This window comes from Danio rerio, chromosome 5 (genome assembly GCF_052040795.2).
Source record: "Danio rerio strain M-AB ecotype USA chromosome 5, GRCz13ab, whole genome shotgun sequence".
NCBI classification, from domain to species: domain Eukaryota; kingdom Metazoa; phylum Chordata; class Actinopteri; order Cypriniformes; family Danionidae; genus Danio; species Danio rerio.
This window is the reverse complement of record NC_141025.1, coordinates 47,139,855-47,164,733: the sequence shown is the minus strand read 5'-3', so window position 1 is coordinate 47,164,733 and position 24,879 is coordinate 47,139,855. Positions and strand designations below refer to the sequence as shown.

The 24,879-nt window shown below is 34.1% G+C and overlaps 1 protein-coding gene across 5 annotated transcripts in view; it reads right to left on the bottom strand.

Moving 5' to 3' along the window:
* adamts3 (ADAM metallopeptidase with thrombospondin type 1 motif, 3) overlaps positions 1 to 24,879 on the bottom strand; it is a 214,793-nt gene that overhangs the window by 61,842 nt on the left and 128,072 nt on the right. For 4 of the 5 annotated variants that reach the window (NM_001287096.1, XM_087251131.1, XM_087251134.1 and 1 more), the window contains 5 exon segments: positions 8,530 to 8,653; positions 12,170 to 12,303; positions 18,466 to 18,641; positions 20,624 to 20,769; positions 20,854 to 20,967. In NM_001287096.1, the coding sequence (NP_001274025.1) occupies positions 8,530 to 8,653; positions 12,170 to 12,303; positions 18,466 to 18,641; positions 20,624 to 20,769; positions 20,854 to 20,967 (694 nt within the window). 5 annotated transcript variants of the gene reach the window in all.

Here is a 24,879-nt window from a genome sequence, read left to right as displayed (position 1 = left end):
AATACATCTCTGTCACATAGTGTTTTCAGTGATAAAGATTGGCTGATCAGCAAATGCATGAAACATTAATAATAATGATATTTAATAAAAGGGATTTACCAATGTATCATTTATTGGCTTATATTCAATTAATTTAAAGCTGTAATATTAAATAAGGAGAGTTTAAAATGCTCGTTTTAAAATAAATGACATTGAGGAACATTAATTGTTTATTAGTTGTTTGTTATTAATAAAACATTAATTTATTAATTCATTAATTACATTTGGGAAAATTAGTTGCAAGTCTTTAAAATAATTCAATGTTTTTCTCAGTGCAAAATCATTATATAACTGCAAAAAACGAAATATGCCCAAACAAAATATCAGACCTGTGTACAAAACTTCAGATGTGTGTCAGGAAAAGCAACCGTTTTTGCATCATGCTCGAATGCTTGCACAAAACCATTGGTTAGTTTGGGCTAAAACCTCTTGGACAATAAAATAATCTATCTGCCCTTTAGACAACATTTTTTTTCTGGAGCAGCAACATTTATAATTTAGGAAACACTCTATTTCGATGGTCCATTTGGGTATTAGTAGACTGTCTGCTTTATATGATACTGCTCCTTCATCAGACATTTAACTGACTATAAAAAACTTTGCAAGTACTTGTCAACTTACACACCCCAACCCCTAATCCCAACCTAACAGTCAATTTATAATCTAATGAGAATTAGCTGGCATGTAGATGCAATGTAACTTCAATTCAACAAATGGACCATCAAAATAAAGTGTGACCATAATTTACTTATAGCAACAGCACTGACTTTTTTGCTAAGATTATTACATAAATAGGTTCTATTAAATGCCAAATAAAAGTTGATAATGTTAAAAATAATCACCTTTGAAGATTGTACTTTTAATGTATCGTAACTGATACCTCTCTTAAATTGTTGGACAGTTAAATGTTAAATGGATCCAATCCATAGCCAGTGAAATTTATTCAATGTAGGAAAAGCACTTAGCTAGTAGGGGTGTGATGAGACACTTACTCCACGAGACGAGATGAGGCACGAGTTGAGACAAGATTTTTATATTTTTTGAATATATACAATTTTTGTGAATTTTTTTGGATGAAATATATGAATGGATATATCTTTTATTCAACTGGAAAAAAAAAATCACAAAATGCAAAACTATTTATATGCTCTTTCAATTGCAATTTTACTTCTATTTTAATGTATTCTATACAGTAAAGGGCATGCAAACAATGCAAAATAATTTGCTATATATATATATATATATATATATATATATATATATATATATATATATATATATATATATATATATATATATATATATATATATATATATATATATATATATATAGTGTTTATATACAATTCTAAATATTAGCAAAAATATTTGGTAATATACGAATGACAAATAGATTTTTATTCATTTATTTTTTAATAAACTTGTAACGAATGTTATTTTACTTCTATTTTAATGAATTATGCCATAAATGACATGCAAACCTCTGAGATGCTGGATGCAAGTGTGGACTGTTTAATTTGTGTGGCTGCAGTTGTAGCAACCTTTGCTCATAAACGCGGCAACCTTTGAACTCGATCTCACACCACCCAAGCTAACAAGTGATGCGCAACACAGAGGCAGCCCAGATTGCCAGGTGTGTGCAACACAATTGATTTGCGGTTCAAATCCAATCTTCATTGTTGAATTTACCCTCATGCTTCACCATAACATCACAACTCGACAAGAAATCTCATTGCAATTTAGTCTTGTGAGATCTTGTAGCCCAAGATCTTATCACACCCCTACTAGCTATTGTATATAACTACAGAAAATATGTACTATCAATACATTGTGTTGTTGTTGAAATCATTATCAGCCAAAATGTATCAATCAGTTGTTTCCATTTTTTTTTTTTGATAAACAAAAATAAGATCATTTGAAGAGTAAGACTTGTATCAAAAGCAGCATTCTCTCCTTCAAACCTTAGAGAGCAATATTTAAAAAGTGTCTATATTCAGTTTGTATGCAAAGTAGACCTTCGAGACAGAAAGGTAATGTTAGTCCTGAGGGAAGCTCTGTGAATTCATATAAATGCAATGAATTCTGTTTATTGTCTCTCTGTGTTTACAGGTAAGTTGAGCACCTCCCTTGTAGAGTAGCCAGATGGCTCTGCATGTCAATGTTCTTGGCTTGCTATTTTAATACATGTTTTTGGATGTGACATGTACTTACCCATTAATGTATGCTGCATTTATTCATGCAGTTTATGGTTTGCATTCCTCTTTTGATTCACCAGTGAGTGACACTGTTTTTTTACTAAGATAAATGCATAGGATTAAATGCATGAAATGGCAAGTATCACTGCACACCTTTCCAAAGAAAAACTGCATTTAATACATGAATTTAACTAGCTTTCAGAATATAACTATTTAAAAGACATTTTTCCTTTGCTACCCATGAAACAGCAGAAAACATTCACAACTTGTTTATATCTGCTTGTTTAAAACGTTCACTTGTCGTTATTTGATTATACTTCATCAAAAGAGGCAGATTAATGTTTCAGCTGGCTAGGAGCTTAAAGTGAGTCAATTACATTTTGTATTATCATGTTCATAAAACAATGATTTTAATACACATTTTAATAAGCACAAATAACACATTTAAAGCTAAAATGAAACATACCTATTTTAATTGTTATTTTTTTAAATCACATGAAACCTGTAACTTTTTTGTTGTTGTTTGTCTGACTAGTAGGGAATCCTTTGTTGTTCTGCAGGATGCTTCATGACATACTATGTTTAAATGTTAAAACAAAAATAAAATAAAATGTGAATATTCAAATGAACTATCAGATCAGAAAACGTTTTAAACCATTTACACTTTGCGCTCACGATTGGACCTCCAAAACAGTTTAAACAGAGCCTGAGATTGTATTGAACACATACAACAATAATAAAAAAAGAAATATTATAACAAAAGTGCCTTTTTTTCTTAACCCACACATGTGCAGCCAGCACTTTACTAACATATACATGAGTTGACATTCTGTCAATGTTCTGACAAACTGTCAATGAATATAAGTGAAGTAAAGGAACTGCTATTGTTCAGTCTGAAAGCTGAGGGAAAATAGTCATAAGATCTGCTGTTCCATTTTCAAATGTTCTTAACAACAATTAAAGTGCAACGACGACTGAATGAGACATTCAAATAACAGGTTTTTCAGATAGGCAAAACCTCTAATTTGTCTGATGACGACTGCATGTAGATTAAGTGGCTTTAATGGACATTTGAGCATGTTCATTTACAAGTACAGACGCACACTTGTAAATGAGTTTGTATTTTAAATAACTTTAAAATGGATGCAATGATTAAATGCAGATTTTTTCTTAGAATCACAGATCTAAAACGTGGGGTTTAAGAAGAGAGCCACGTGCAATTGACAGATCCCAGTGTGGAAAAACAGCAGTTTGTGTCAGCCTACACAGTCAAAATTCAATGAATAAACCACAGCTGACTCTCAGCAGAGAGGAAGACTTCGATTCGTGCCCCTCTCTGAAGTATATTAAAAGTTCATTTGCTACAGCCTTTACAGAGACTTCCTGTGTAGCATTTTTTGAAATCTCTGAATATCTATTATGAATGTGACTGCAATCCATCTACAGGCTCCTCTGTTCACTTTTACAGCATTGAGGCAGATGCACGCTGTATGCAGCTTGTCAGTCTGCACAAACATGTTCCCGGCATCAAGCCATGTCACACTGCAGGATCTCAGTTACATCCTTCAACATTTTTAAAAACGGACAATGACTATGTGTCATGAGATTAGTCTGAAGAAAACATCATCTATCTGTTCATTGACAGTATGTTGAATTCACAAGAAGAAATGTAATGGTGGCTAGAAAACAAAAACAATCTCCAGTGTTAATTTGACTTGTGTTAATAGCTTGTCCATGTAAGAAAATGGATTAAATAACAGACAGTATATTTGATTTGACGCTTGTCATAGTAGAAGCCACAGAGTAAGACTGTTCCTCGATACTTCTGACATTGACAATTTCAAATTTTATCCCAGCGATCATTAATGGGAAGCATGTGAACATGTCAAACCAGCGATCATAGACTACATATTTTGGTCTGGGATCTGAGGGTAGGCCTGTCAGTATATCTTTTTTTGTCAAACGATATATTGCACCGAAAAATATTTCAATGAACAATATTATTCTTATGTACACTCTTCCAGAGACCACACAATATGTATTCTTAAGAATATTTCATTCAATTTAATTATAGTCATTTTAACAATTTAATAATTAGGCATGGGAATTGGAATGTGAATTCGCATAAATAAAATAAAATAAAAAAAGTTAACAAAAAAGCTTGAAAAACTAACAGAGGCACCCACATGAAAATGTACTATAATAATTGGTAGTAAATACTAGGGAGGTAATGGATCACAGTTGATCCGTGATTCGTATGGATCACAATCCATAGTTTGGAATGCACGCGACCCGCAGATTAATATGTTTTTTTGAACTTGTAGGTTAATCCAACATTTTTATAAAAATTTAAGAGAGATCGCCTTCTGTGTCATTCAAATCACGTGTATGAAAGCATTTTGGCTTCCCTGTAAAATACAATGATGAGGAAAAAAGATGTGATGGGACCTAAATGCTTTCTTAGGTCATTAATTAAAGGTGTTTTCTGTCACAGTTTGTTTAGTCTGCATTAATGCATTCAGTGTAAAGCTGCACAACTTAACATTAAAACATTGCAATCTCAGTTCAAACCTGCACAACATGAATGATACATAATAATGATTTGCATATGTTTATTAATCCTTCAAATGAGCGTTTGATTGAGAGAGATTCAGTTTTTGCACTTTTTCAGTTTGTTACAAACAATTAAATAACAGAAGTACTGGGAGAACACTTTATAGTTCAGATATAAACACTGATGTTTATGGTAAAGATTAAAATCACAGTTTAATGGAACTTGACGCTGGTGAATATTGTAGCAATTACATTAGATGACCAATAGGTGGTGTCTGACAATCATTAAAATTATGTGACAGAATAGGTTTTCATAAATAATACACCTATAATGAAACATGATGTTTTATGCGTGAATTGTTGAATCATAATTAAAAATAAACATGATATGTTGTACAAGATGTTAGACTTCTATATGTAGTATATCAGCAACAGTTGCAAAGGTCATTCTTCGTATTAAACATGTTCCCTTTTTTCAGCTGGTATTTTCTTGATTTTTATTTTTATTAAAATTAAAGGTTCTAAGTTCTGATTGTTGGCTTTTGCAGAAATGGTTTGAGCAGTAATACTTTTGTACACATAGAAAGCAAATGACATCTGTGTCTTCCCTTTTTTGCTGATCCAAAAAATGGTCTGATCCGTGACTCAAAAAACATTTTTGTGATCCGAACCATAAGATTTGTGATCCATTACACCACTAGTACATACAATAGGTATTATTATCAGTTTTTTTTTTTATTAGTTTTTATTTTATTAGTTTAGTTTTATTTTACTTATTATTATTCAAGAGCTGGAGATGTTGCACAATCAGGTGAAATGTTGCTAGAATTGGCTTTTATGTATAAGCATATGTATATTGCAACACCAAAAACTGATTGAGGTCATGTTTATGCGTTGTGCGATAAGTTGATAAATTGTTAATTGTAGGGCTGGGTGATATGGCAAAAACGCATTCTCGATTGATTCTTTTTTATATTGAACAATAACGATATACACTTCTATATTAGTTCTTAATGCTTCCAGATTTAAATGAGTACCCCAGCCTAACATTTTTGTTGGTCATCAACAAACTTCTAGATTCTTGCACGGTGATTGGCTTAGATCAATATAGAGTAAAAAAGTTTAGAGCTTATCATTGTAATCAACATAAATGTTATGGCGATTTGATTTAATATCGTTTATCGACCCAGCGCTAATTGATTATTGAGACAGGCCCATCTGAGGGCTTTTTAGGATTTGAAAAGCTATCACAGATGGCCAAAATCGTACAGTGTGTGTCCTGCTTTACCTGCAACTAACACTGAAAACATAATGGTCTCTTCGATCCCAATCCCTTGCATCCTGATGTTATTATTGCTCTAAGGGCACTATTTCTGAGCTCAGCGACAACCACAATTAAAAACAAACCATACCAGTTGGCGCATTATAAATATTTCTAACCCTAACAACGTTTAGCTAAACCTCTAGTTTTTTGACAAAATAATAATGCTGTTTTTACTATAGCCATAAGAAAAAGATATTTTCATATATCATATAATATTTCATATATATATATATATATATATATATATATATATATATATATATATTAGTGCTGTCAAAATTAACACGTTAACGCATGCGATTAATTTGAAATAATTAACGCGTTAAAAAAAATTTACGCAATTAACGCTTTTTTTTTCTGTTGTGGCCAGGGGCAGACCCGGAAGTTTCCCGCTGTTTCGACGTACTATTTGGGCTGGGCTGATCATCTGCTTATGATCTGATCGGCCCATAAAACACTTAGCAGACTGTCATGTTTTTCTGCCTGAGTGATTGACGGTGCTGCGAGCTGTAACGCTCTGAAAGTGAGATGTTTCTTTTCCGGACAAAGCAGCCGTGTGACATAATTTGCAGCCCATTGGTTCTTTTCTTTATTGACATTGGGTTGACCCAATCACAAACTTCCATGTTGGGCTCTGTGTAACGTTGGTGTGTATTCGTCAAAATAGCAGAGAGTCCCGCCTGTTTCTTACGCGCCGGTCCGCGCCGCGGGAGAGCAGGCTTTTGCGTCTGTCTGCACTCTGCAGCGGGGCACAGATCAATAAACTCCTGTCTATTCTATCTAGTTACCTATCTGTCTATATGAATATACTTTTTTAAACTTTTAATCTGCACCACGGCCGCGGCAAATTCCTATGCTGTTTCCTTAACCTGCAAGTCTTTATTTTACAAATTATAAAGAATGTCTGCTTAGTACGCTCTATGAGGGGTCATTCATGTATTTTAAGATGCACTCGGTCAGAAGACAAGCGCATGAGATATCATGACATTGTGTTTTTGATCGTCAGCATGATGTAGACTTATAGTGACAATAATATTTATACAATATGGATATTATAATGATATTTATACATGACCAAACTAGTGTGCAACTTAAGCAACTTTTTTTTTTACATTTAGTTTTGTAGTTCTGCCCAAACAAATATTTGTTGCATTTTTTAATTGTTTATGTTCATTTGATTGACAATGTAACAGCTGTTAGCTACATTTGATGTTTCATTGTTGAGTTAAACATTTTTTTAGGGTCTCTGACACATTGCTTTTATTATTTATCTTTATTTTATTAATCAACATTAACTGTGTGCGTCAGCAGGCAGTTTTGTTATGTTCATTATTTATTAGGCTCCCTTAAAACAAACAGGCACACACATTTCCAGTCTGGATTATAATTTTATTTTAATATTAAATAAATAAAAAAAGTATTTTTTTTTGTCAACTCTCGTTATTTCCTATATATGGCTTTTGTGCTTTTATAGAATGGAAGTTGCGAAACCTATTCAAGGGCATGCACAGATTTTCAATACTTTATTATTATTATTATAATTTTCCATATCTGCAATTCCTGTATTTTGGCATTTTTTGCAGTCCACTTAGAATCCAACATGGAAATCAATGTTTTCTTTATTGGTATTGATTGTTTGAAATTCAAATGGCTTTAACATGCCTGTGTTTTTATTTCTGTAATAAATATAACTGTCAAGCAGGATCTTGATGGTTTATTGTGGGTATGTTGTTTACATGAAGAAATCTGTGTTACAAGTTAAACAAAAATTCTAATAATGAATTATATTTAGAATTTAAACAGTATTTGTCTTGCGTTTACATTAATTTTACACTCGAATAGCCAAAATTACAAGTTTCAGTCTTTTAAATGCGATTAATCGCAATTATTTTTTTTAAAAAAGTGTGATTAATTAGTTTTTTTTTTAATCGATTGACAGCACTAATATATATATATATATATATATATATATATATATATATATATATATATATATATATATATATATATATTTAGTAGCTAGCTCTTGGCACAGGAAAATGTATTCTTTAAACATGCAAAGTTGCCTTTGTGCTAACAAATAATTAAAAGTATCTTCATTTATTTCACTCTCCCCTTAGAATGCTAAAATAATGTTTATTATGAAAATTACATATATGCACAAACTTATGAAACACAACTGGTGCTTCTGAGAGTTAAATCTACTTTATGTAATAAATGTACCATTATATATCAATAATAAAGGTCTGCTCTTTATCAATATTCCAGGTTTAGCAAAATTTCAGCATTATCACATATTCCCCCAAAAGTAGTCTTCTTAATGAAAGTTGTGAAATATAAACTTAATGACAGGGCTGCAGTTAAGAAAAGCTGGCTGATGTAGGTAAAATGGCCCAGGAAATAAGGGAAGTATCTTACCAGCTTTTTTGGGCACTCGGGTGAAGGTTCCTTTCACAGTTCGGCAGTGAGAGTTGTCACCCCCACACACACCACACTTATCTTCCACCTTATTGGAGCCAATTTCCCTGTCACAGCCCACTTTCTGAAAAAGAAGATGACAAAAATGAGGAGATATGCAAGACACATTGAGGAAATAGAACAAAAGGTGCTCTCAAAATCTCTTCCAGCTTTTATCTTTCACTATGTCTGCATCTGATATCTTAAAACTACAGATGCTTTTGAAGCATTTCCCATGTTGCTCATTTGACCACAACAGCATAATCCGTAAAAAAAAAAAGTGTCACCAAGAAACAGGATTTCTTTTTTCTCTCTTGAAAATACGAACTGACATTGACAAATACGAGACACACTGCAGCAGTTGGCTGAACAAAACTTTTATAAAGGTGCTAGATAACAGCAAATAAATCCTAAAGCCTCTGTACACTAGCTGACACACTATCAATCACTTCCTTCCCAAAAGCTAATCACTATTCAGTTTCCATTCGCGCTACAGAAATCAATGTATTTCTATCAACCCCATCTAAAGGGATCCATTCTTCAAACAACATTCACTGTGAAGTGGCACACATAATATAAACAGTCTACTGTCAACCACAGTTGCTCAGCAACAAATCACAAAAACCAACAAACCACAATATACAAGATTATACAAGTGTGACAGATTTGACTGCAGAGAAGTTTGCGATCATTCAGTTAATTGCTCATGTATGTCTGTGAGTCAGATGTCTATTTTAATGTAATGTCCTTTTAAATTGCATGATGCTGTTGATGACATTATGTGTAAGAAAATAACTATTTACTGAAGAATTTCATGTGGAACACAAAAGTATTAAATTATTGGGAAAACATTTGGTTTGCATGGCGGCAAGGTGGTGCAGTGGGTAGCGCCTCACAGCAAGAAGGTCGCCGTTTCAAGTCTCGGGTGAGTCAGTTGACGTTTCTGTGTGGAGTTTCCTCTGGGTGCTCCGATTTCCCCCGCAAGCCCAACGGCATGTGCTTTAGGTGAATTGGGTAAGCTAAATTGTCTGTAGTGTATGTGTGTGAATAATAGTGTATGGATGTTTCCCAGTGATGGGGTGCAGCTGGAATGTGACATCTGATGAGACTGTATTATGTCTCATTACTTTCAATATTGTTGGAAAAAAAATATTGCAATTGATGTAATTCTTTTATTGCTTTAGATCGTTTCACAAGGCAGTTTTTTAATTGAACCATACATTTTTGCAAGTAAATTTTAATAAAAATTTTATTTAAGTGCACCTATTTATGTTTATGTCGGAATGGGTTTGCCTACTTTGGCTTTTTGATTGTCTGTTAGTATTTTACTTTATCAATGCAAAAATTAATAAGATGTTTATCTTTCGAAAATATGTTAGTACAAATCTATGTAGCAGGTTAACCCAAAATGTATTTAGAGGAAAAAAAAAGAAAAGAAAAAAAAAGAAAATTTGCACATACACTTACTCCATATGCAATTGTAGGAGTTTGTATTTTGGGCACATACTTTATGGGAGGTGAGTATTTAAAAGAATTATGCAACAGTGCATTCAGTGGTATATGTGGCATTAACGAGTAATAAACTAGGGCTGGGAGATAAAATCTGTATCGATATTTATTGACCGAACACCGTTGTCAATATTGATTGAAAAAAAAGATTTAGTATGAGGTTTCAGTATAAAGCTCTATTGTTTTATTAAAATGTTGCCGCTAAGCACGCGCCTTGGAAGCAATGCCAATAAGCTAAGGGTGTAAGTTTCTAATTTCCAATAGAGGCACGCGACTTGCATGACGCGCAAATGGGAGCGATGCATACATGTTGTGCAAGCGGCGCACATGTGAATCGCATGCCATTTCCAGGCACACTTAGTTGAAAACATCTCAACTTTTCAAATTCTTTAAGCACACCTCAATTCATGTCAAGTAGAACTAAACATTCTGCTTCACACTTTTTATGGATTAAACACATTTCAGTAATAACATTACTTGACTAATTACTTGAGACAAACACAGCACATCCAAACACTGCCGTGCTTTTTACTTTTCTCCATAAACTTGTAACCCTCTAAGAAAATGCTTGATGGTCGCTTAGTTACGAGAGATGCAAGGAGAGCACAAGTGCAAAGCTCATTGTAAATAGGCAAGAAATCCATGTGCACACGCTTGCTACTTCAGGTCATAATAACAACACATGCAAAAATGAGTGCGGTGGCCAGCAGCGGTAAGGAGATTCTAAATAAAAAGTATGTAAGGACATTGCGACAGTGGCTTTTTGGTTTCTTTTCCTGTGCATCCCAGCCACTAGTTACCCATCTGAAAATCTTTTAAGCATGGGGGTAATATAGTCATCCAACTTTTTAGATGTTGAGACAAAGTGAAAGGGAAGTGAAGTGACATCACAAGATATGAATAAATATGTTAATTTGGAGTACTGTTTGGCTGTCAGGAATGGAGAGTGTATGGTGGCATCATTAGATTCTAAACGTTTCTTCTCATTTATTCAGGAGAAAGAGCTGGGAGAATACAATCACACTATTATGAATGAGATAAATGACATTATTATGCATGAGATTATTTCTAGATAATATTATTTCTGACTTATATATTCCGTCTTTCTGAACAATCAGAGACATGAAAAAAGAATGCTCCCAAAAAAGCACACCATAATCCATTTCGCAGGAGGCAATTGTTTCAGTCGGAGGTATGAAGAGAATAGAGAGCACATACAGTATAAGGGAGATAAAAGTTCTCCACTATTCATTTATTCATTTAGAAAGCCAGATGAATGCATGATCTAAACATACAGATTACTAAGCAGCGCAATGTAAATTCTGCACATTGTCAGTACAAACCTCTTACTAGACTTTCCACTCTCATCTGTAACTGTACTAGCAAACCTAGTTCTACATATTCAAGAGAGAAACACTGATTTTGAAATCGAGTCTCAGCCTAAGATAGCATGACCCTGAAATAATATACACTATTTACACTAAATAGACTATTTGCATCCCGTCTAATGTACACTGAACTGCTAAGTACACTAAAAATCTTCAGGTTTCTTCCTTCCCTACAACACAAATTCTGGAGGTCAGACAGTAGAGGATTTTATTAGTCACCCATTCAATAAAAAAAAGTACAGTACTGCCACAGTGAGTGATTCTGAATATTGCTGAGATGGTTATGCAAATCAGCCACTTTGTTGCACACCATTCGATTATTGTGGTCTTACAGAGAAAAAGAATACTAATACTACATTCATTCATTCAGTTATTCATTCATTTTCTTTTCGTCTTTGTCCCTTTATTAATCAGGGTCATCACAGCGGAATGAACCACCAACTTATCCAGCAATTGTTTTACACACCAGATGCCCTTCCTTCTGCAACCCATCACTGGGAAACAACCATAAACACTCATTTACACACATACACTACGGACAAATTAGGTTGCACAAATTCAACTGTACTGCATGTTATTGGACTTCTGGGGAAAACCGGAGCACCCGGAGGAAACCTAAACGCATGGAGAACGTGCAAACCACGTGCTGTGGTTTATATTCATAAAATGAAATGCGTTGTATACTGTAAATCAAACACACTTACCACACACTCCCCACGCACACAAATGCTGTACGGGTCTTTGTATGAGCACCTTGTCCCATCATGTACCAGCTGCTTCATGTATGCCACATCACCTGTCTCTTTTGACTGGCAATAAAGGTGGCACCTTTTGTTAGCTGAAAACATATAAAAACATAGAGACATATTATACATGAATTATATCCTAACTAGGTTGTGCACATATTGTCTGTGCAGTTACATTTAATTAAACTAAGCCTATGAGAAATCTATAATAGTATTAATTCACTAGCATTAATATATGATCGTACATAATATAATATAATATAATATAACATAATATAATATAATATAATATAATATAATATAATATAATATAATATAATATAATATAATATAATATAATATAATATAATATAAAATATTATAATATAATATAATATAATATAATATAATATAATATAATATAATATAATATAATATAATATAATATAATAAATATAATATAATATAAAGTATTCAAGTAAAATAAAAAGATATGCACAAAGCGCAAATGTTTTTTTTCCCCGTCCTTCACTGTGATATGGTGACTCATCTTTGTCTAAATATATTTTTTATAGTTTAAAATAAATGCTTGCTAGTTCATGAACGTTTTCATTTTGAGTAAAGACGTAGAAGGCGTAGATGAAAGATATGCTTTAGTTACATTGCAATTAATTCAAGGTTTGCATGATGAGCGTATAATGAATGCTTAATGAAAAACTTTAAATGAAAGTGCTGTAAATATATATTCTTAATTTAAATGTTCATAAAGAATGGGTCATGACAGCTGTTACTTAGTTTAACAATTATACATTAAAACTATCTGTGAGGGAGAGCTTTTTTTTTACATTAATTGTAACTTTTCTCTCTGAAAAATAACACATAATTCTGTTTCTGGCTGCTATATATGATTGGCAAATAGACCCTTTTTACAAGACATAGATGGTGTGCGATTTTTATTTTATTTTATTTATGTTCAATTACAAAGCATTTTTTTTGTATTATATCTTGTTGCCATAAAATTACAAAAAAAAATAAAAATAAAAAAACATGGGACAGTACATTTGTCATTGCTCACTCTTCTAGTTCCTGTTATCAGTCACACTGTTTTATTCTCTTTTTTAGAAAAGGATGAAAAGGAAAGTTGTCTTGAAAAGGAAAGTCAAGACTACATTGTGATAACAAACTGGAAAGCAAAAATATATATATACACAGTATACTCTTATACTGACAGAAGTTTTGTCACCGACCTATCCAAGTTTTAGGAACAACAAATAATAACTTGACTCCCCTCCTCCCCTGTCTGCTGTTCACTTTCACTTTCTTCCGCGACTTCCAAACCCTCCACTTTTGTGCGTGACATTCCGACATCCTCGAGTAACATCCTTTACTCAAATCTGTTATCTGTTCTGGGACCTTGCAATACACAAATTAAGCACTGATTATTTCTAGTTATTAAATTTGGACAGTAAGGTCTAACTTTGACCTTGACCATCTTTGCTTTCAGGAACTTTGATGTGGAGGCTGAAGTATGAGAAGGAGCTCTTTCCTGCTAAAGAATTTGTCTGTGGTTTATAATGTAATGGGCAGCACAAATGTCTCGATATCTCAGACTGTTGATGTTGCCATCCACTCTGCTGATCTGTCACACACTCTCATACTGAATGTAACTCATAACTATATTTTCCCTTCACCATACTTGACTGATTTCTGTGAGAATCTTGGGTCCATGCGGGTTCCAATAGGTATTCTGCAGTATTTGTGATGATTGGGATGCAGTTCAACAGATGATTCATCGAAAAAAATCAATCTTCTGCCACTTTTCAAAATGATCAACTAGAAGTTAATTGCTGCTCTTACAACTTGGACCAACGACAAGACTTTTGTCAGGTATTTGTGGTCTTCTCCCTTTCACTGTTTTCTAAGTTTACCCAACTATAATGAGTTCAGCTGCTGAAAAACCAGGGAATTTGAAAAGTGTCTATTGTGATAAAGTAGAATTGCACAAATTGTACTTGTACAGAACTTGCTGTTTAAAAAAAAAGAGTACTTTTGGATATACCAGTTCCCACAGATGCATTTCTATAATATAACTACAGTAAACTGCAGTTTTAAAGTGCACACATAACAGTACATCTACAGATGACCATTAGTGATATTTCTAACTGGCCTTATTATTAAGCATTGTGAAATTTCATTCCACTTTACTCATAAATCACAATTTTCATCTTACTCGAAAACAGAACAGAACAATGCACCCAAAAATAAATAGCAATTGGCAGAAACATTACATAAAGTGACGTAAGTTTGGAAAAGGCTTTCAAATGACATCTTGTCACCTTGTGTGTGATGGTTCTCCAAGGGCCTAGACAGCTTCTTGAGCTGCACACACTGAAGAAAATAGACTTGACCACAATTGGAATGGTTATGCTGTGGTTTTCCCGGGAGGGAGGAAGCATTTACGTGCTGTTTGTATGGACCCACACAGCTCGCAAGCTTGTCCCTGCTAAGCTTGTCTCAGCTGATTTTGCTCCACGCTGTTCCCACTCTTCCACATCTGTGCTGTATGTAACTGTATGGCACAGGGAGTCTGCTTTTGTCTGTGTTGCCATTAAAATAAGGCTTGGGAGAAATATAGTATAGACTATATCTATTTATTTATTTTTTGAGAGAAATAAAGAGACGGAGAAATGCAACGGTTCAATGCGTGATTTGATAAACTAGAAATGACAGAGAAGAACCGTAAACCAGAGTGAGTAGGCACAACACAGCCCACATATATATATATTTTTTTCATTGATTATGGTCGGAAAGAAATGCATTTCAGCAAAAATAAAACACGACATACAATATAAAGGATGGATGGATGCGAGGATAAATGGTTTGACAGCCTGGCTAAACACATAATGGGGCTAAACACAGCTATGGTAGTCACGTAAAAAAGCACAACTGCTAGTGTGATATTGCTTGTATATAACAGTTTAAAAAAGAACAATGAAAAGAAACATTCTATACACAATATTTAAATCCTGACAATGAAGTGGTTCAAAATAAGTCATCATAGTATTATCAATTTAAATGAGTGTACTTGCAGTGTAGAAAGGACATTACCCATAATTTTGCAAAAAAGAGAACTTTCGTTATCACCCGCTTCCATGCATTACATATCCTAATGATCTCAAGCTATGTCTGCAAGGTCTGAAATGAATTGACCGTTTGCAGTCAGTTTAATTGACAGGTGATCCAGCCATTGATAACACGAATATACTGTCTGCCAATATATATATTTATTTATACAATAAAGAAGATAAGCCTCAATAAAATAAAACTATATTTTTAGAGCTGCTTTTTAACTACATTAACTACATTTTTATGAAGGTGGAAGGTGTGGGGGTGGTTGGGTGGCGGTTGGGAGGGGTAAAAAGGGTGCGCGACATATTTGAGGACACACGAATTTCTGATAGATTATCACTTATTTGCGGGCATCCGGGAGTCCTTGTACATTTGCGGGAGACTCCCAGGACTTCCAGGAGACAAGGAATGTTTGGACCTCCCGCCCTACTTATACTTCTCTCTTCATATAGCCGTATGCCTATTACATATCCATAATACTATACATAATACTATATACCTATATACTTATTATTATATACTTATAATAATAGTATATACTTGGGACCACCTCATTCAGGGGATCTCGGACCGATTGTTTTGGTGCAGATCGAGCGTGATTGCTGGATTCACATATGCCAAACGAACCACGCTAACTGGGTAAACGAGACAGGTTCCAAAACAAAAGTCTCGGTGTGAAAGCACCCTAAGTCTCCAGCCGGCCATTGTTTTAGTTTCTGACTGTCTGCAGCAGAGATGGGGGACTCGAGTCAGACTTAGGTCACAAAATTTAGGACTTGAGAATTGCTTGACAAATATCCAAAAAAAGACTCGACTTGACTTGGACTTGACAGTCATGACTTGAGACTTGACTTGGACTTGGAGTTAAATGACTCGAAAAAAACTTGTTTTTGTTGAATACACAACCGTTTGTTATATATTAAGCATTTAGAAACAAAACAAAACCGAAAGTAACGCATGCGCAGTATTAACAGCTCATCGGTTCTCAGATCGGTCCGAAAGAATCAGTTGAATTTGCTGTACTGGATGTTTCGGTTCATTAAGAAGAACCGCTTTAAATGATTCATTAGATTAATTTAAACGATTCATTTGAACGATTCATTTGCTATTCAACCATCCAAAAATGGAAGGCGCTCCGCCAAAGATTTTATGGGTTTAAAGATTACAAATACGACGGCTAATCAAAGTTTATACTATTTTGTCTGACTCAGTGCTTGTGTATATTTAGTGACATGTTTTTACAGCTATTATCATTCTTGATGATAATTCTATTATCATTTGATGATGTCATAGGCTAATACATAGGCTATTTTATATACATATCTAAAATACTTTTGCATTCAAGTTTGCTTTGAACTTGAAAGAGAGAGAGATGAAGATTTGACCTGTCAGCGGTGCTCATGGCTCCTAAATAGGTAAGAGAAAGTGGATGTCATTTTTAAGTTTTTTATTTTTTTTTATTTTAACCCATTGAAAGTAAACAGTGTATAACATTGTCAAAACAAATGAAGTTTTTGTAAAAAATGTAATATATTTTGTGAGTCACATATAGGTAACTATTTTTGTGATGTGGGTAAATGGTGTGTTTCTATCCAGCTACCACCGCAAGTACACTTCAAACCTGTGAGAAGCACTAGTAGTATTGTATTTGTATGCTAAAGTTTAACGTTTACGTTTTTGACATGTTAAGGGTTAAGTTTAAAAAAATGAAGAATTAAGTTAGGCAAAACAAGAAACCATTTCAGACCATGGATCTTAAAACCTGCCTGTAACGTATGTGTGAAATGGGCTATATATATTATCTGGAATCTAAAGGTTGACAATTGCCTTTATAGTTCATTTTTAGCAATGCATATTACTAGTCAAAACATTTTTATAGGAGTTATTGAAATGTACAAGATGTATTCGAGAAAGATGATCTTTACTTTTAATATAATAATGTTTTTTGTAATAAAATAAAAAATTATCATTTTAATTCAATAGTTTTTTCCCCCCCAAAAAAATTTACCTGTGCACTATAAGATTGGTTTTGTCATTTAGGGTCTCGTTTATTAATAGTATATTTTAATGGCTTTGAAATAAGCACACTCATTCTCTCATATATATATTTAGGTTGACTTAAATGTGACTTGCTAGACCAAGCTACGACTTGACGTGACTTGAAATAAGCAGTGACTTGACTTGACTTGAGTCTGACAAAAAATGACTTGACTTGCTTGAGACTTGAAGGTTATGACTTGAGACTTGCTTGTTACTTACTCCCACCTCTGGTCGGTAGTGATGACGGGCGATTCACGAATTAATTGTTTGTTTTAACCGTATCTTCTAAAAGAACCAGTTGAACCAATTCATTAAATTGAATTAAATTGAAAATTGAGTTGTCGTGAAACGGTTTGCAACTACTAACATACCGGATACCCCCTCTGACTCAAAATAATCTAATATCCTGAGCTATTCAGCTACTTGAACAGTACACTGACTCATCTGCTGTGAAAAAAGAGACCTGATGATGATGATGAGTGTGAGCCGTCTGTCTGTTACCTCGCTCATCTCATCTCAGGTCATTTTTATTCCTCAATATATTTTGTAAAAGCCAGTTACCCAAGGTAAAAAGTAACTCGCGCTACATTTTTTTAAAAAAGCAACTCAAACAATATTACTTAATTACTTAAGTAATGCATTGCTTTATCCGTTACTTTGAAAAGTAATATTATTTTGTAACATGTGGTACTTATAACCCCTTACCCCCAACACTGCACATATCTAACGGGCCCCTTGAACAACAATAGAGAAAATAATGTGTCTATTGAATGAGTGTTTTTTCTGATGGACATGTTTAAGGGCCTAGATTATGTGATCATTTGCACCTTGTAAGCATTGACTCTGCTTTTTTGTCACTATGCTATTTGTATCTGCACTTTTTGCATTAGTCTATATGTACATCAGATGTTACAATTTTGTTCTTAAATTTGTGCGTTGTCTGTAAATCATCTGTTAACATTCCCAAGCCCATCTGCGCTGTTTTGCAATCGAACACTTATGTAAATTTGCCATGTTTGGTAGATATGGCCCCAAATGTGAGAACCCATAAATATAATTAATATTTCTTAAAAGTTACACTTTGCACTAAAAAGGAAAAAACTCACCATCTGGGTGTTCATAGGGAAGCCAATGGTGTTTAGCGTTCTGATATTCAAAGTGGGAGTTGCGAAGTTGACACTGCTGGGCTCTGAAGTCTTCAAAGTGTTTGGGACAATCATCTGTGTTACAGAGCTGGTACTCATAGTTCACCCCTGGACAGTCCTGGCCTCCATTAGATGGACTAACAGACAACAGATAATCATTGTAGAAAGGTTAACAAATAACTTCAGACACACATGACTGCGGTCTTAAAACCAGTTAATAAACAAAGTTAATATAAACAACGTTCAAATAAATCTCTTCAATGAACAAGCCTGGTACAAACACAGACCAGAAAAACATCTATGCCGTCGTTCAGCAAATAAAATATTTAGATCTGAGGCAAGCTAATAAATGCATAAATGTTAGCAACTTTTTATTACAAGACTTTTAATTTTCATTCATCCAATATTTTTCTATTAGTGCAAGCATCTGTTTAACTCTAATGATGTTTAACAGGTCCTCAAATATCACTTTTCACAACTTCCACACAAATGATCCACCATTAAAAAAGCTCAATTCTAAGCTCTTTGCTTTTTTCAATCATGATTACTAATAAAAAGCATCTGCTTGCCTGGTTTAAAAACTACTGCATTTGAAAAGAAAATGATGCACTGATGATAAAGATGGCAGCTGCTCTGATTTAAAACATTCTGTTTCACGATATAGCAATATTCAGGAGTGTAAACAGTTAATCAGATCCTTACACTCTTTTAAAAAATCTCTATCTCTATTAGATATTTCAGCAAATCAAAATCAGATGTTATGTTTGTTCAGAAATTTCCGTTATTGAAACATCACTGAGATAAAGGAAACAATAATCTAACTGAAGAACTCAAAAGATGTGATTGAAAGCTTCACAATGGATACAATCAATAATGCTCATGCCACATGGCAGTATGCTTTATTTCTAGACAGTTTGGTCTTTTCATTTCTATGAAATTGCAGTCACCCATATAATTACTGCATCTGATTATGGAAAGTTTCTACTATAGATGCTCTGATCAGAATTTTTACAGCCAATACCGAGTACCGATTTCTTGTCATGATGATCAGCTGATAACGAGTACTGATTCTGATGATTCAAGCTATATATAAAGTTGCCATTGCATAAAGCACATTTTCCTCTAAGTATAATAGGCTTACTGAAGTGGAGATTTTTCTTTAACTAAGAGAATAAGAATAAATTAGGGATGTTGCATATGATCAGTTCTTTTGACCATTTAGAGTGGACAAATCATGGTCAGAAGCATAAAATAGGTGTATAAACTATTGTTTATTGCAAGAACTATATAACAACTTAAATATACATATATTTTTAAGTTTTTTTTTATTATTTCCCCAATATTTCCAGCCAGCCTTCATTGAACTTGCAATATTGTCAAAAACATAGAACTTTAAATTTTTATTTGTAAAAGGTCAACATATGCAAGGCCATTCTCAAATTTTGCTCATTTGCAACTATTGACAGCTGCACAACGACTGCTATCCGGAGAACCTCACAGCAGCTCGATCCATCTACGAGAGAGAGGGGTATTTGCACCTAAGATATCTTTACGCTTTTATTAATTTAATCTAATAACTGTAATGCTTAGAACATCACTGTTCTTCTCACAATCTGTTCTCTTCTCATTCACTCTCATCGGCATGATTTCTGGGGTATTTTTTCTAATTTGCAAGCGTCGCAGAGCCACTATGAATATGTGGGAGACTGTCAGAGCTTCTGGGAGAGATCATAAGGTTGGACAATAGACAAGGGGTGATCACTCCGCTCGTGTCATCTCAAAACACTTGATATGCAATGGTTGCAACAAAGAGACCATCACTTGCATGAGTCGCCCCAATAAACTATATAAACAGGGTTTGCACTGCATCTGTATGTATTTTAGCTACTGTGACATGCAGCGACGCTCAAACCCCACGCATCATTTATCTCCTTGCATGTTGTAGCTACTGATGTATAGTATATGGGTGCTCTGCTTGTAAATTCATAAACAAACACTTGTCATCGGTTTATGAGCTCGGCAAGTACCAATCGGCCAATGCAGATCGATCAAAGCATCCCTAGTATCTATTAGTAAGTGTTCATAGCAATCCTGACTGTGAAATCAGTGTATAACCTACACAGGGTTGTTGCACTGGCGGGTTCTGAAGCGAACACCCATCCCACAGGAGCGAGAACAGGAGCCATACTTGCTCCAGGCACCCCAGGCTCCATCTTGCTTCACTTGGTTGGCATTCTTCCACATACAGTGACCTTTATAGCACCACTAAGAGGGAAAGGGGTGAGACAGCTTTAAATTGGGAACAAGCAGACAGAACGGGCACAGCAACAGGCAGACACTCGGAATTACCTTGCCAGGTGCACATTCGGTCCCATCCAACGGAGGCCCCTTCTTGGTCTTGCAGAAGTAGGGGTTATCTGGATGACTGCACCACAGCTGCTTGCATGGATCAAATGTGCGGAACTGGAGAGAGAGAAAAGTGGCAATGGTTGGATGCTTGGCATTTTGAAAGCGAGTGTTGGAGGGAACTAAATGGCGAGACAAATTTAAAGGAATTTTGAACTTATTTTGAGCAAAAATCCAGCAGAGATGAGCCCTGACAATCTTTTTCCGCTTAGAAACATGCTCAAGCTCTGATTTAATAAAAAGACAGATATATAAATAGAGAGAGAGATAGAGAAAAAGAGAGGGGGGTGAGAGAGAGAATTAATTTTCCCTCTAGAGGTTGCCAGTGCCACTGCTAGACATCCAGAAAATGTTCTGTGTATTCTAACAACACATTAGTCATGTTACTATCAGCAGACCATGCCATCTGAATTTATTGAGATTGCACAACAAAAGCAGCATATTATGTTCAGTCCGGAAGAACAAATAAGTGTGCATCAATAATTCACTCCCGTCAGTCATTTTGGACAAAATAAATGCATTAAAAAGAATTGGATTTTATGGTTGATTTATTCGACTTAATAAGACAGTCTTCCAAAAACTGAATCTACATACCAATCCTAATTGTTGTCATCATAAAGGTTGATAGATAGATAGATAGATAGATAGATAGATAGATAGATAGATAGATAGATAGATAGATAGATAGATAGATAGATAGATAGATAGATAGATAGATAGATAGATAGATAGATAGATAGATAGATAGATAGATAGATTGATTGATTGATTGATTGATTGATTTGAATGAAAATTAATAATGTTGATAGGACAACAGCTTTGATTCAAATCAACTTCAAGTGTATTTTGTGTTGAAAGTTTGAAACTTAAACTGTCAAACAACCTTTTTCAAGGTATTGCAGACAAAAAGAGAAAAGCATAAAAAACAATCTATGTACCAATCCTAATTGTTGTCATATTAAAAAACTGATTGACTGATTGGTTGATTGATTGATTGATTGATTGATGGGTTGATTGATGGGTTGATTTATGGGTTGATATATGGGTTGATTGGTTGATTGATTGATTGATTGATGGGTTGATTTATGGGTTGATATATGGGTTGACATATGGGTTGATATATGGGTTGATTGATTGATTGATTGATTGATTGATTCCTTCCTTCTTTCCTTCCTTCTTTCCTTCCTTCCTTCCTTCCTTCCTTCATTCATTCATTCATTCGTTCATTTATTCATTGGAATGAAAATTAATAATGTTGATAGGACAACAGCTTGGATTCCAATCAACTTTGAAGCCTAAACTGTTTGCTCACCAACCTTTTTCAAGGTGCTGTAGATAAAAGCCATTAAAGCTTGGGCTGACTCGAGAGTGAATAAACGATGACTGAATTGCCATTTAATTCACGTCAGCTGTGGTTTCCTTTGTTTTTAGGTATAAAGCACAATGGATGCGAACATCACAATGCAATGTTCATGGCCACAATTAACCTGATTATGTTTATTTTCAAATGCAAATGGGTAGCAGTTATTTATCACTACATTTGGGGGGTTAATAATGAAAAATTTATGTGAATCAGAAGGCATAATCTTGTAAGTGACAATGTTGTCCACGTGAGGTTGATACACAGCTGGACTACTGTTCTCTGCTATCTCTATTCATTAAACACAGCGGGAGAATGTGACACACACATTTCAACGGGAACACACTGGAAGCTGCAGAATATATATTTAAAGCCAAAAACAACAAAGAAATAAGATGTAAACAAATAATTAAAACGACAGCCTGGAATACAAGATTCAGAGACGAAACTAATGGTTGACAGCTAAAAATACAAGGTTCATCTCTGAGCTCTGTGCTTTGCCAAAAACAGTGCTGCTTATTTGCAGTGCCATGTCAAGTAGGAAGTCTCAGACGTATGCTTAATAAATGGACGGATGTGCCCAGGGGAGAAACATCGCTATGTTAGAGGCATAGTTGGGAAGGACTGTTTCTGTAAAATGAACTTCCATTTAAAGCCCCTAACAAGCCCCTTGGCAAGCAGCTGAACTAAAGCATATCACTTTTCTTTAGCTCTGTCGCTGGCTTAGAGCTTTATATTACTTTTGTGCACTGCATTGTATGAAATCTGTGATTGCCAGATTTTTCTTTGTAATGTTATTCAAGTTTGCATGAAATTAAATGAAAGTGACTGGTTATTGGGAATGATTTATTTGCATTTTACCATGAACTGATTCTTTTTTTTTTTTTAAGTTTAAAAAGAATTATAGCATTGTTTTTTTTTATGTTGTAACTTTTCATAACAGTATTAAGATGTTTTTTTATTGCAAAAAAAAAAAAAATAGATTTTCTTAATACATATTTAGTCTTATTTTTAGTCCAAATATCTAAAAACAATTAAATTAAGAATTGTGTCCTAGACATGCATGTTGTCTAGAAACAAGATAAAATATCTAAGTATAAAAAAAGCATTTTTTGCAGTGTTTACATCCTTTTAGAAGCTTCGAGGACTTCGAGTTGGCGGCCTAATTGCAAAAAAAAAAAAAAACACACACATTCACTCTTTTTTTCTTCATTTGCGCTCCACAGAAAGTCATAAGGTATGAGTTTGAAATAAGAGGGAAAAAAACTGATGAATTTCAAGCATGTCAAATGTAGCTTTTTCATAGTAATGTGCTTATTAAACATTTAACATTCAGCTGCACATTAGTAGAATAACAGATGAAACAGAATTGCTGCAAAATAACTTTCTTTTATACCAGACTCTCCTCAGAGAGCTAATTAAAATGTCACACTCCAAATGCGAGAACCAACAAATAGTTTATAACAAACATTTTGTTTACAAGCCTACTATAATCTAATTGTTGTCTATCAACGGCAATGACAAACTGGCCTTTTTTTTCAGATCTTCAGAGAGCCAACTGTTTAAAGCAGGACTAGTGAGTGATAGAACATTTGATTAAGATGTAAGTTTATCCAGGGCTGTGACGCACAGCTTGCCACATATTGTTTAGGCATGGCAGTAAGGTTGAGAGGAAGGATCACAGCATGCTGGTCTTGTTTACTAGTGTTACAGCCTTTGATGACAGAATGCCAAACATCTTGCCATCTGCTGCGTCTCAGTGTCAGGCCATAAATCAGGGGTAAGGCTTGTTTACCTGACACTGTACCTGTGATTTGTACTTTGCAGCAACCATTCATTTTACACTAGAAAGTATGTAGAGTTGAGAATTTGGAGGAATAACAAAACATGAGTTATGCGATTGGCCAAAACATACTGAAAATCAAAGGCCAGATACCAATAATGAATATATATAGAGTTCAGGTGCACAAATCTGGAATTTTCTTCTACAATGAACATTTTTCTAAAGCTTTCTTATGTTTAGTTATTAAATATTAAAAGCAATGACTTATTTTGCCATAAAAGTAAAATCCCTGAACCTATTTATAAGAAAAATAGGTAACACTTTAGAATAACTATCTGTTATAACTAGTTAATAGACCATTAATAAACTGTTAGTTAACAAGTTATAAATGACTTGTTAAACAAAAGTTAATAGTTTGTCCATTTTTTACAACTGTGCCTTATAGATGGCTAATAGATAACTTACAAGCCGTTAGTTAACAAGTTGTAAATGACTTCTTAACTGTTTTTTAATGATTTATAACTATACCTAATAAATTATTAATAGATCATGAACAAGCTGTTAGTAAATAACTTAATAAAGGCTTGTTAAGTATCAGTTAATAGTGTATATATGTTATTGGGACGTTATTCTAAAGTTGCAGCTATTCTTCATTTATTAACTGTTAGTAAATGAGGAATAGTTGCAACTAGAATAACGTCCTAATAACATGCTTAAGCTAATAACTAACACTTAACTATTATATTTACTCACACTTTACAGATCGGTTGTTCACCCTATAATAACACCAGTGAAACTTTTTTATTAGACGACTGGTGTAATTTTA